The sequence below is a fragment of the Stegodyphus dumicola genome, chromosome 7 (assembly GCF_044657685.1).
Source record: "Stegodyphus dumicola isolate Sdum_Otavi_A_Nest chromosome 7, ASM4465768v1".
Lineage (NCBI taxonomy): Eukaryota > Metazoa > Arthropoda > Arachnida > Araneae > Eresidae > Stegodyphus > Stegodyphus dumicola.
The window spans coordinates 61,040,391-61,053,922 of record NC_140774.1 but is presented as its reverse complement, the minus strand read 5'-3'; the positions used below and the strand labels follow the sequence as shown (position 1 = coordinate 61,053,922).

Genomic DNA, 13,532 nt, shown 5'->3' with positions numbered 1-13,532 from the left:
CATCAATTTTCACTAAAAATGTTCTAAATCACAAAGTTCTAATCACACTAAATCACAAATTCTGATAAATTTCACATTTACTTTATAAATACAAAAGTTAGATATGTTTAATCATAGGTCATTATACTCAAATACTCAATTTAATTTAAAACAATCAACTAATTAAAATTTAAAACATTAATAATAATGAAGCAAATTCATTCAAAAAAATCATAAACAACTTTTGCATTTATATAATACTGTTTGACTTAGCAATACATTTTATTTCATTCATTCATTTATTTCGTCAGACACTTTAATAAAACAAAATTTTATTGTAATTTAAATGAATATTTCAAAGCTAAAAAAAAAAAAAAAAAAAAAAAAAAAAAAAAAAAAAAAAAAGCGGGGGAAGGGAAATTAAAGCATAATGAAAATAAGAAATGCAGCATATTTTGTAACTTTAAAAATCAACTTATAACTTCTGTGAAACTGAAAACAGTGTACAATTTTATTTATCAGAAGAGAATATTGTTAAACCCTTGAGGACCAGTATGCAAAGGATGAAGTGAAGTCGCGGGACCGAACCCGCCAAAATGGAACATTGCCACCGGCCCAGGCATTTTTAGCAGTTAAGCCTACTTTTACAAAAAAAAAAAAAAAAAAAAAGCATGTATAAACAGCATTGTAATGTAATGACCTCGATTTTTGAAGTTACGTACTTTATATACTAATTTTTAATATTTATTAATATAAAACATATCACATTAATGGAAATAATTGAATTATGTGAAATACTAAAATTATCCTATACACATGAAAACAAATACTATACACAAGAAAACAAAATTACAAATACGAAATGTAAAAGAAAATTAAGCAATAATTATCTGTAGGTAATTAAATTCCAATTTAATAATTCTGCTGTGCATGGAATAATTCCACACGAGGATCAACACATAGGACAATGATGGCTTTTTTCGCTGAGCAAGTAAGATGCATCACACATCAGGAAAGCTGACGTCTTTTCCCTTCTGTAATAATACTGTATTACTTTTCAATTAACCAAGAAATTCTATTTTAAGTTTCAAAATGAATATAAAAAAAGGAAAACTTCGCTGAGTTTTTCCATCACAGAAATTCAGCGAGGTTACACCCATTATAGTCAACTAGATGCATTTCCCCACATTCTCTTAAAAAAAAAATAAAAATAAATGAAAACATTGAGCTGAATGAACTTTCCCAAGTTCTAATAATCAAAATGCAAAGAATAAAAAACGAAGACAACAAAAACCAAAACTCCTAATGAAATAAACAGATGCGCTGGTGTCCTTTTAACTTAAACAAGATGTGATTCCCAGTTTGCTTACACCAATAAATCTATCAAAACCAGAAGCACAAAACAGAAACTGCTGCTGGTGCATGAAGGACAAAAGCCACATGACTTAATTGATGTGAAAATTGTTACCATTTAAAACACAATCTACTGGCATTTACAAAAAAAAAAAAAAAAAAAAAAAAAAAAAAAAAAAAACTTCCATTTTCAAGTTATGCATACACGACGCAGAGCTGAAGAGATTGATCGAAGCTCTTCGCGTTTAAGTGACACTGGCTGGTAAGAATAGTACTGTTGTGTCATGCCTACACGACATAGGTTCTGAATATTTAAAAGAGACAATGATGAACTGGTTATTAGCATATATAAGTTTGAAATTTTGAAGGTAATTTGATTTGAAGCTAATTTTTAGTCAGGTAAGAAATGTAAATAGTGAAAATACTTTTCTTTATTTATTAGTTACACTTTTTCTGTGGTTATTATTATTAAAATTGTATTTTTTTCAAACAGAAAACCTCTAGGGAAAACAAATTCATCTTATTTTAAATTTATAAGAAAACAATTTTAAAATTTTGTTCTATAGCTGAAAAATAATACATACACAAATTTATGACAGAGAAATTATATAAACTTCGGATACGAAAAAAATTAAGAAACAAATTGTAATCTCACATTACCTCTAGCAATAACAGTCCTTCTGTTTGTTCCATTTAAATCAGCAACAGCAATATAATCCTCTTTAGCATCTGCCCAGAAGATTTCTCGGGTGACATAGTCAATAGTCAAGGCATTTGGCCATCCCAAAGACTCATTTATAAGCTTTGTAAACTGACTGCCATCCATTCCAGCTTTCCCAATGTATGGTTTATCACCCCAATCAGTCCAATACATGTAACTGTCCAGTTGAAAAAACAAGTTATTTGTACATTTATAAGAACAGCTCATTTATAAGAATACACAGTTTCCCAGTCAGCCATTAAACAACAACCTATTCATTCATTTTACTGTCTTCAAATATGATTTTATGAAAGAAAATGACATTCAGTATCAACATTTAGAAAGAAACAAATTCATAACACACCTAAGCTAAAAAAATTTCAATACTCAAACTCAAAAATTTGTATTTAAAATCCCTACAAAGACAGTCCACAGAACCTGAAAAAAAGACATTTTTTGTCAGATTTTACTTGTAAGGCATGTAAGGTTTATTTTAATATTTATGTAAAGTTTAGTTTAAATCAACATGTAACATTTTGTGTTAGTTCAGCCCTGTACTTTTGCTTTTTCCATTTGCCTCATCAGATATATAAAATTGATGGAATTTAAATGCTGAGTGAAGAAGCAACTTGACGAAATTAAGGGAAAACATTTGGCTATGCACCTGAAGAGTTGTTTTTTGAATGATACATTCTTGTTAATTATGCTGGTTTTAGTGAATGATTTCTGCCATTTGATAATATTTATTCTCAGAGGCTGTGCATAATAAGCAACTGGGTTGATGTGTGTTAATTTTTTTTATTTGCAATGTTAATATTTCAACTTGTTACATTCAACCATCTTACAAAGAGCAGTGATTATGTTAAATTTTTACTTCTAACCACAAATTTGAAATGAATAATATTTTAGCAATAATATTATTAATATTACTACTGCTGCCACTCATTAATATCCTAGATTTCATTTTAAAATGTGCAAATATGATTAATCTTCTGCGACATGGGAAGATTTCACTAACATTAAGTACATTAACTTCCTGACTACAGCCAATCTTCAGTAAAACTACACTTCCATATCATATACCTTTTATTTTAGTACTAATATAACCCTTCTAATTAGTTCTAATTTCAATTTAATGTGTTAATTACTTTATTGATAACTAATGACAAATACTTTTTAAGTGCCTTATGCACAATTGCTTATCTCATGTGCAATAGCGCACATAGAAACTTTCCTAAAATGACACCCTTCATTTTGTGCAAATACTTCCCAATTAATCAATCAGCTAATTACAGTGTATAAGAATGGAACAAAATCGATAAGTAAATATACAACATGCGTGAAACAACATACTATTCTACTTATACATATTATCACACACTAATTTATTCTAATGAATTAGATACCTCATAAGATCTATCGCTTCTTTTCCACATAAACTAATCTAGATCCTACATATGAACCTGGTAAATTTTTGCACAAGTATGAAGTAAACACTAGCACAGAAGAAGGGTGAAAATAACTCTTTATCATTCCCAATTAATAACAGAAAGGCACGTACTTAGTACTTTACAACAACACCGAGAACTTGTGGTGGAACTCAAAATGTTATAACATAAATCAATGTTATAACACATTGATTTATGTTACAACATAAAGTCTAAATAGAATAGTGCTGGATTAGCACATTAAGTTACAGCTAACTTAAATTCACTCAACAAACCTAACAGGTGTGACAGTTATTCGAAATGGTCATGGGACGTATTAGCGTAACAGCAAGATCAGCATTGAAATGTGTTCTGGCTAGCGGAAACATGTTCTGAATAAACCCCAAGATTCACTCATTTAACCTTCCAGCTCGTGAGCTTGGCAATTTTACATGATCACGCGTGTGTCGTATTTTTTATGACATCCATTATTTTACCGTTTTTGGCACGAAAAATGACAGAAATGAGCGAATATTGACAATAAATTTGTTAAGAAATAAAATATTAATCTTATTATTGCAAAATACAAATGATATGACATTCAAAATATAAGTAAATTATTTTTAAGTTCTTATGTTAGTGAGATTGAAATGCAATGGATGTATTTCATTATAGAAAATTTAAAGTTTATTATTTAATAATTATATTTTAAAATCAAAGCTAATTTTAATATTCATCAAAGACAAGAATAGACAAATAAAAAAGGAAAACACCTTGGTAGGAAAAAAATAAGTTTAGCATTACTTACTTCTGCAAGGAAATTTACTTCTTACTAGTTACAAAAATACACTTTAATGTTTTTATTTATTTATAAAAAATAGAAATAAAAGTAAATAACGAATGGAAATTGCTATTGTTCTCCCATCCAAAGGTTTTCTTGTCTTCCTTTTCTTCATCAGATAATTCTTGAAGAATCAGAGCAAAATCAGCTGTTTGCACATATTTTTTTGCCATGAAAACCGACATAAAATTTACAGAGCCAAATGTATTCAAATTAAAATAATACATGCCAATTAATAACACAAAATTACAAAATATTCGAGAAAAAAAAATATTTTTCCCAAATTTTACAACACGACCACACGCACGTCGTAACTTTCATGAAAAAGCTGCCACGTAGCACAAAAGCACAGTTAAAAAAAAAAAAAGTCAAATGACTTCCTGTTGGCACATTCCATGACGTGGGGAAGGGTAGAAAGGAGGAATAGAAATGACCTTCAGACGTCTCAGCTTCGATATGCGAAAAAGGTGCATTAAAAACTGAATTTGTTGTAAATTTTGCGCATACGTGTGTGCTCAAAGATTAAATACTCACTTCACTTAACTTTAGATTTACATCCTGGCAAGGAAATGCAATGGAAAATTGAGGAGTTTAGGAAAAATAATAAAATTTGAATAAAAGCTTAGTTAACTTAAGGAAACCCTACAACCTTAAATTTTGCAAAAGTTATATATATATATATTATTATATACCAGGGGTTCTTAATCAAGTGTCAGGCGAGGAAAACTGTCAGTCTTCTATTTACCTGTTAGATTTTTTGTTTAAATTTATGAACTTAAATACACACTTTTTCAAGTTTTGGAATTTATCCACATTTTCTGAATTCTTCCTGCTTTAAATTATGACAAACATGTAAAAAACAATCTAAATTAAAATATATGTATACGTACTTCTTGAGTTTTGGAAAAAGGAGGATGTGTTGCAAGTGGCAAAAAAAGCTTGAGAATCACTGCTATAGACAATTTGCCTATTTATTCAAAGATACACTCCCCCCCAAATGCAATATAATTCTGATAATTTGCAGTTGCTGAAACCACAAATGTTTGTAATCTGCATTCAGTTTTGAATGTAAATAAAGAAAATTTAGAATTTTGTAAAATTCAGTATGGCAAATTTTATGGTAAATTTTTCTTACGTGAACATGGAAAAATAAAATCTATAACAAAATATTTTGATCAAGAAGTGAATTTATTTTATTATATGAATTACCAAGCATTTTCTACTTTTGCATCAGCACTCTCTTCTTATAATGAATGCAACCTCCAGTGGCAACTCTCTTACTACTGAACAAAATTAGCTGTCACAAGTCACTTTTTATTCAAAAAGAATTCCATGATATGTTATTCCATTTATAATATCACTTAATACATACAAACAAATGTAAAACACACCTATCAATTAGGATAAATACTACAATTTATTAGGAAGACACATTTAAGCAATTTACAAATTCAAGTTGGTAAAGGTTCTTGAAAACATTATTTACATAATTTGGAGGATTACCATACATGACATGCTGATAAACCAAAACATTTTGACCTTTGACCACCCTCCGAACGCTATGCTGCACCATCTTTGGCATGCAAAACAAATGCAGCACACCAAGGCATGTCCCTGATAAGTGTCCAGATTCGCAAGAAGAGGTCACGCAATGCCTATATGAGGATGTGGCTGGTGTCTGAGCTGGCGCTCAGTAGCATCCCAGATGCACTGAATAGAATCAATATCCAATGAAGCAGGAGGCTAGGGCATCAACTGGAATTTATCAGGATGCTTCTGGAGCACACTGGCGATGTGATGATTTTCTGCAGAATAGATGATTCCTGCTGAAATGATGATAGGGAAAACAGAAGCCATGAAAGAATATAAGTGATCAGTAGTGACATTCTTATAGTCTGCAGCTGCCATCTGGTATTCAGCAACAACCAGAAGCCTCAAGAACATCCATAAGAACATGACTTAAAATTTAATACCTCCACTATCAGTTGTTGATGTCCTGTACAGCTGTGTCGGTTAATTGTTCTCTGAAGAGAAGATGTACCCTGACATGGCCATTTATGTGATGTAAAAAAAATCATAATTCATCTGACCAGGCAACTCTTTTCCATTGTTGCAAAGTCTAGTCACAATGTTAATGGGCTCACTGTAGTCATAAATGATGTTGATGTTGTGTTATCAGATGCACATGGCAGGGGTATATGTCATTGAATCCTCTATGTAACTAAATCTGATGAACTGTGCACTCACATATACTAGTATTTGTGTATTATACTAGTACTATTTATACTAGCACAGCATTCAGCTGCCAGTTGAGCCACCTCCAGTCACCTGCTTGTGTTTTTCAAGTAGGTCAGTCTTGAATGTTTTCATTCATTAATCATTAGTGGATGTCCAGTTGCATCAGCATTTACTACCAGTTTCACCATTCTTCTTCTGCTTTTCGTAATTACAAATAAGAGCAGTTCACAAACATCTAATAAGCAATGTTGTTTGAGATAAATCATCCTAGCCTTTGGAATATCACAATTTAATCTTAATCATATCACTTAAATCAGTAACCTTCCCCATTGCCTATATAACTGACACAATAATGGCCCAGAATCTTTGCCAGCTAATAAGTAACACTCCTTATTTATCAAGTGCCATCTACATCAAATTGGGAAGCCCATTTTCATGTTGTAAAAGTCATAAAGTTTTGACCGAGCAGTATAATGCATAAAAGTTTTCTGCACGAGAGAAAATTTTGCAGTATCTCTTCGTTTTCATGTTAGAGGATCTTTTAATTTCTCTTAATTCAAAAAGATAAAAATGCAGTTATACAGAGTGAATCTGAACAAGTGGGCAAAACTTTAGGGGGTGATAGAAGGCAGCTATACAAGCAATATTTGTCATATAATGTATGGTCACAATGGCAACGGTGAGCCACTAAGTGGCACTGAAATGATATAAAAAGGTCAGTCCTCACACTCAGCGCCATTTTCTACTGTGGATTTCCAAGAGGATCGCTGGTTATATGAACCACAAAATGTATGCACTTCGTGCATGGTGTAGTGGATGGAAATAGGAGTGAGGCACAGAGACTTTACCAAGACTGGTTTCTGAACAGACACACTCCAAATTGGAAAACATTCAAGTGTTTCCATCAGCAGCTGTGTGAAACAGTATCCTTTGCTGCAGCCAAGCATCCGATTCCAACACCCATTCAGGTCGAGAATGTGGTTCCAGAACAATAGTGTGCCTGCATACTTTAGCTTGGATGTGCTTAACACTTTAAATGCAAAGTTCCCAATACGATGGATTGACCGAAATGGTCCCATAGCTTGACCACCAAGATCACCGGATCTCTCATGTTTGGACTTTTCTAGTGGGGCCATATGAAAAGCCTAATCTACGTGTGCCCCGATGAAACTGATATGGATCTAGTCGCTAATTGTTGCCAGTGATATTTGGGAAATGCCCGGTGTCTTCGCAAATGTGCATCAATCCCTATCCTGCAGGTGAGAAGACTGCATTATAGCTGGCAGAAAGTCTTTTGAGCAATTTCTATGAACATGTTCTGCTAATAAAATGTTTTCTGAAGTATCTCCTCTCATTTTTGTGTTAAATGTGAAAATGGAAAACTATCCTTTAACTTCTCATCACCTGCGTTCTGACCATACATTCTATTGCAACTACTCCTCTCGGTGACCGGAAAAATGCCCACAGGAAAAAGGCTCACAGGAATAATGATCAAAGAATAATGATAACAGGTATAAATGTTCACAGGAAAAAAAAAAAAAAAAAAAAAAAAAAAAACACAGAAATATGCCCACACAGAAAAAAGCTCACTTAGAAATATGCTCACATGGGAAAAAGCTCACATAGATATATGCTCACATGGAAATAAGCCCACTGATAAATAAAATATGTAGAAATATCCTTACATTAATCAATCAATAATTAATTGATCTGAACATCGTACACCTACTTAATTTTTAAAAGAAAAATTATTTAATCATTTAAAAAAAATTATTGGGCAAATGCTCACATTAACGTTTTCAGATGTGGTATATAAAAGAATGAAAACTATAGTAAAATTTTGCATGTACTATAATATTTTATACCACTGCTCCCGTACGACATTTTTATTCTTGTAACTGCCAATAGTTAATTTTTTTTACTCTATTTTTTCATACTTTTGATGTGTATATATAGGAATTGATGTTTGAATGTAGTTATTTAAGTTTAGAACCAAAAAATTTCTAGAAGACCACAGTTTCCAATCGAAGTGGAATCATTATGAAGGAGCCTCAGAAAAATCTCCTAAACCATAAATCTTGACGTAAGCTTTCATAAGGTACTAATTATTTAATTGGAGCCATCCCAGTATGTGGTTTTTATTTGACGGACTGAAAAAAGATTTAGCCTGTCAACGTTTATTATTAGCTATTGTAAATACAGGGTTTACTGAAGTAACAAAAAAAAAAAAAAAAAAAAAAAAAAAACTTACATTTAGTGTTATAATCATATTAATATTTCTTGATCCATAATTAAGTTCACTACAACACACTCACATAGCACATCGTTTATCTACCTCTCTACTATAAATGTAATAGTGAAATTTATTAACAGCAAATAAAATATTAAGAAATTCTTTCTCAATTTGAGCATAGTTTTTTTCTGCATTACTTAAACTCCTAGACGAAAAAGCAACTGGTTGCCCATTCTGAAATAAGCAGCAACCTAATCCATCTTTAGAACTATCTGCCTGTATAGTGATAGGTTTACTGCTATGAAATTTTCGTAACACAAGTGCATTACAAATTAATTTTTTTAAGTCCATGAATGCTTTAGAATGTAGCTGTAACCACTGCCATTCTACTTTGTTTTTCAAAAGTTTACTTTAATATGGCTGTTTTCTCTGAAAAATGTGGTTCAAATTTCCTCAAATAATTACACATTTACAACACACACTGTAATTCATGCTTATTCTGAGGTTCCTTTAACTCAGTAATGGCTTTAATTCGATCAGGATCAGGTCACATGCCTGATACATTAAATAAATGGCCTAAATATTTAACCTCACTAACACTATATTGAAGTTTTTGCTTGTTGAATTTAATATTGAGTTTTTTAGCTCTGTTGATGACCTCTGCTAAAATTTTATCACGTGGTTGTCATCAAAATAGATCAATACTCCTAGTATATTACCAAAATTTTCAAGATTGCGTTTCTGAAAAATTTCAGGTGCACAGGAAATACCCATTGGAAGCCTTAAGAATTTATAGCATCCAAATGGTGTGCTAAAAGTACAAAGATCACCACTCTCCCAATCTAACGCCATTTGAATAAACCCATCCTTTAAGTCCAAAACAGAGTACATTGATTTATTACATAGCTTTGGTAAAATCTCCTCAATAGTTGGAATCAACACATGTTCTCTTTTTTATAGCTTTGTTAAGATCTTGCCTTAAGATTCCAACCTTATTTATAAACTGAATCAAATTAAGTTTAACACATGCATCAATTCCTAATAATGGATGTATATGCTTGCTAGAAACAATTAAAAACTCTAGAGTATGATCCTCACTATCTGAGGAACATTGTAACATTAACGACCCATCAGGTTTAACCTTGGACCCCCCAAATGCTTCTAATATAACATCACACTTGTTTAAAATAAGATTAGAGTTCTTAGCACTCAGTGTTTCGTAAATTTTCACAGGCAAAATGTTCACTTCAGACCCTGTGTCCAACTTAAAGTCACAGTTGTCCCTTCAACAATTATAGTTTTAGTCCACTCTTTTGTAGATGATGTTGAGCACACACTTTTAGTACTTTGAACATTTATGGAATTCTCAAGAATTCATCATCAGATTCACTATATACATCTGCGTTATCATGCTGAGAAACATTTTGGATGTGTTTCAGTCTGCACCTAGTCGAAAAGTGATTTAGTTTGCCACAATTAAAGCATTTTTTTCCATATGCCGGACACTGTCCATTAACATGATGTCTGTTGCATTTTTTACATAAAGAGATCTCGGTATTTGAAGCGTCAATATCCTCTGTGCTTCCTCATTGCTATGGATGCATTGGCTCCTCCTACCTGATGTTGCTTCACTTTCCCTCTAGTTACGCTATCAACATTGTGTTCTCTTAACGTTTGAGCACGAGCTTTGCCCAATTCAGCTGCTTTCCCTAATTCAATTGCTTTTTCCAAACTCAGATTACTTTCTAGCAGCATCCTCTCCTGTAAACTGGCATCTGATACTCCAAGGACAATGTGATCACGTACGACAGAGTCGCTCTGCTTGCCAAATTCGCAAGATTTTACAAGTTTTTTCAGATCAGTCACGAAACAATCAAAATGTTCCCCTTCTTCTTGTTTTCTCTTATTGAATAAAAATCTCTCCACCATGACATTTGTTCTAGGCGTCGTGAAAGCTTCAAACCATTCAAGCACTTGTTCATAGTTGCCCTGATGTCCAGTTGAAAGATTGAGTGCGTTGAACACTTCGGCTGCTTCCTTACCAGCGGCATTTAAAAATAAAGCAACTTTCACATCTGAATCTTTTGAAGCATTTCCTGAAACTTTCATATAAATCTGGAATAGCTGTTTGAATCTGCACCAGCTTTCGGCCACATTGCCATCGAAACTTAGGCCTTGCGGTGGGCGACAAAATTCCATCTTGTGTCTGCTGAGAGGAAAAACAAACACAAAGGGATTGCCTGGCAATTAGTTCTAATACTACTCCACATGACTATGCCATGTTATAATCATATTAATATTTCTTGATCTATAATTAAGTTCATTACAACATGCTCACATAGCACATTGTTTTTTCCAAAATCAACATCAACTGACAATTACTTCACTTCAGTTCGACCAGCAACTAGTGTGTTGCCACATATATGTAACATTTAGTAGTCGCGAATCATGTAAGAAACTATGATGAAATCGATGACAAAATTAGATATTTACACATATTAGCTAATATTCAGTAATTTTATGCATTTTAAATTTTTTAAAATGCAGTCAAAAGTCGTTAATTCGGACACACATAATCTGGAATGATCAATAATCCGGACTTCAAAGCTAAAAACTTTCTGCGCATGCACCGCGTTGATACATGCTCATAGGCGTTTGCGCGCACGTGTAAGACCTTTACGACTGCGCATATGCGTGTGCGCAAGCGCAGAATACGTTTTCGCATGCGCGTTTAATGTATAATAAACAGTATAAGCTAAAATTATCTAATTATCTATTTCAGTTGATGTTCTTAATCTTCGATTGCGTTGTTCCTTAATCTTTGAATTGGATGCGGCTTATTATTTTTTGAAGACTGTAAGAGCAATTTTATAAAAGTAAACTTGAACTTTCGATTATGTCAAATAGAATTTCCGATGCTGGAACTCCCAAAGGATCTACAAAACGAAAGTATGTTTCGATGTCCAACAAACAAAAAGTGGAATTGCTTCAAAAAATGGATAAAGACATGAAGAAGGTAACAGAGAGGTTAGTGAAAATGAAAAAATTTCGATTGACAAGTTAGTCGGTATTCTCCGCACAGCAATTACGGGACTTGAACAGCAGAACTTTGTAACTGAACAAAAAATTATGTCTGTTTATAGAATTAAAGAGAAAGTATTATCACATAAAATGAAGCAACTTAAACAACTTACATTGAAAGAAATGTTTAATAAAGTAAACAAATAAATATTCAGCCTTTTTTTTTTTTTTTTTTTTTTTTTTGTAAATTTTGATACCCTTTAGATCATAATTGTTCTTTATTTCATAAATTACGGTTTCATATTTTTAATTTTAGAATTTCTGCATGCCATCTTACGAGATTTAAACTGAAGATCTATAATCCGGAATCGCCAAAGTCCCAACGAGTCCGGGTTAACGACTTTTAACTGTATATATTTATGATTTATATATAATAAGGTATTTTACGTAATTTAAACAAAATAATTATTTATATTTGCTATTCTTATAAATGTTTATATTATAAAATGTGTAACTTATATATTTACTATTATTTTATTTTTTTAACAATTAAAAGTGTAATAATTTTTCACTGTATATTCTGTTTCATTTTTCTTCCTTCCTCCTCCCTTTTCCTATTTCAAAACAGTCCATTTCTTAATTTTAGCAACTGAATCTACACATAAGTTATACAGTGTATATATATATGGTGACGTTCAGACATATGCACCCTCAGACTTCCAGGTCCTTAATGAGAACTATCTGTTTGTCAGCGACAGAATGGACAGCAGACCTTTGGAAGAAAGGTGCAGCGGAAACCCCCCTGATGTGGTTTCCGGACATAAGGGACTAATTATTCTCTTTGCAGGTGTTTAACAAAACGAGGAGAGAGCTTTGCGTAATAAGCTTTTGATGCCGTAAACGAGTGAAAGCAGACACATTGTGCCATCATCGCCACGTGAGCGGTCTTTGTATGTATTATGGCTGAAATGATTTGATTATTTTTAATTACTATTCAAGAATTTCTTATTAAGTTTTTTAAAGAAATATTTTAAAAGACAACCAGTCTTTTCCTTCACACAACATGGGTGTTCTGACGTTACAGCTTTATTAAAATGGTGGCAGCGGTTCAGATGAGAAAATTCATGCAGAGATTACAGACCATCAGGTTCTGAATTTCCACAAAGTTATGAACATCAGTTCGAAAAAGAGAATACGGCTCATCGTTAAGCTGTGTGGATAGGAAATCCATGGAGAAGTTTATGGACGGTAGTCCAGATAAAGAGGAACGACAGTCTCCTGAATACAACTCATCGTTAAGCTGTGTGGATCGGAAATCCACGGAAAACTTTACAGACGCCAGTCCAGATAAAGAGGAACGATAGTCTCCTGAATACAGCTCATCTTCAGCAGCATAAATTGTGCGATCATCTTGTGTTTGAGAAAAATTAGTGCAGAAGTGTGCAGGCAAGCCTTGTCCGAAGATCATCAGATCATTGTGAAGGTGCAGGGTAGTGAGGGAAAAAAAGTGATAGTTGTGCAATCATCTTTGTACCTGAAAAAATTTGTGCAGTGCAGTGTATTCTTTGCCCGAAGATCATCAGATTACTGAGAAGGCGTAAAGTAATGAAAAGTGTCGGAATCATCAGCATCTATATACTGGTGAGGTACCTTGGTAAGTACCTTGGATATTGAGGCTGTAAATTAATTTATTTCTGTAATTTAGTGTACAAGTCCACATAACTGTTTTAAGTCAACTTT

General features: G+C 32.6%; 2 protein-coding genes across 8 annotated transcripts in view; both read right to left on the bottom strand.

Annotated features, from left to right (window-relative positions):
- The window catches only part of LRP1 (LDL receptor protein 1), a 627,804-nt gene that overhangs the window by 197,278 nt on the left and 416,994 nt on the right, over positions 1–13,532 (bottom strand). For all 7 annotated transcript variants that reach the window (XM_085820318.1, XM_085820321.1, XM_085820322.1 and 4 more), the window contains one exon: positions 1,993–2,210. In XM_085820318.1, coding sequence (XP_085676444.1) covers positions 1,993–2,210 — 218 coding nt within the window. The remainder of the gene's footprint in view (positions 1–1,992; positions 2,211–13,532) is intronic.
- LOC146996208 (uncharacterized) lies at positions 5,599–12,973 on the bottom strand. Its single transcript, XM_085820325.1, has one exon. The coding sequence runs from the start codon at positions 10,968–10,970 to the stop codon at positions 10,338–10,340; it is 633 nt and encodes a 210-aa protein (XP_085676451.1). The 5' UTR covers positions 10,971–12,973; the 3' UTR covers positions 5,599–10,337.

Bases quoted from the DNA above. Each gene is read 5' to 3' on its own strand.
- LOC146996208 (XM_085820325.1), bottom strand. From the start codon at position 10,970: ATGGAATTTTGTCGCCCACCGCAAGGCCTAAGTTTCGATGGCAATGTG.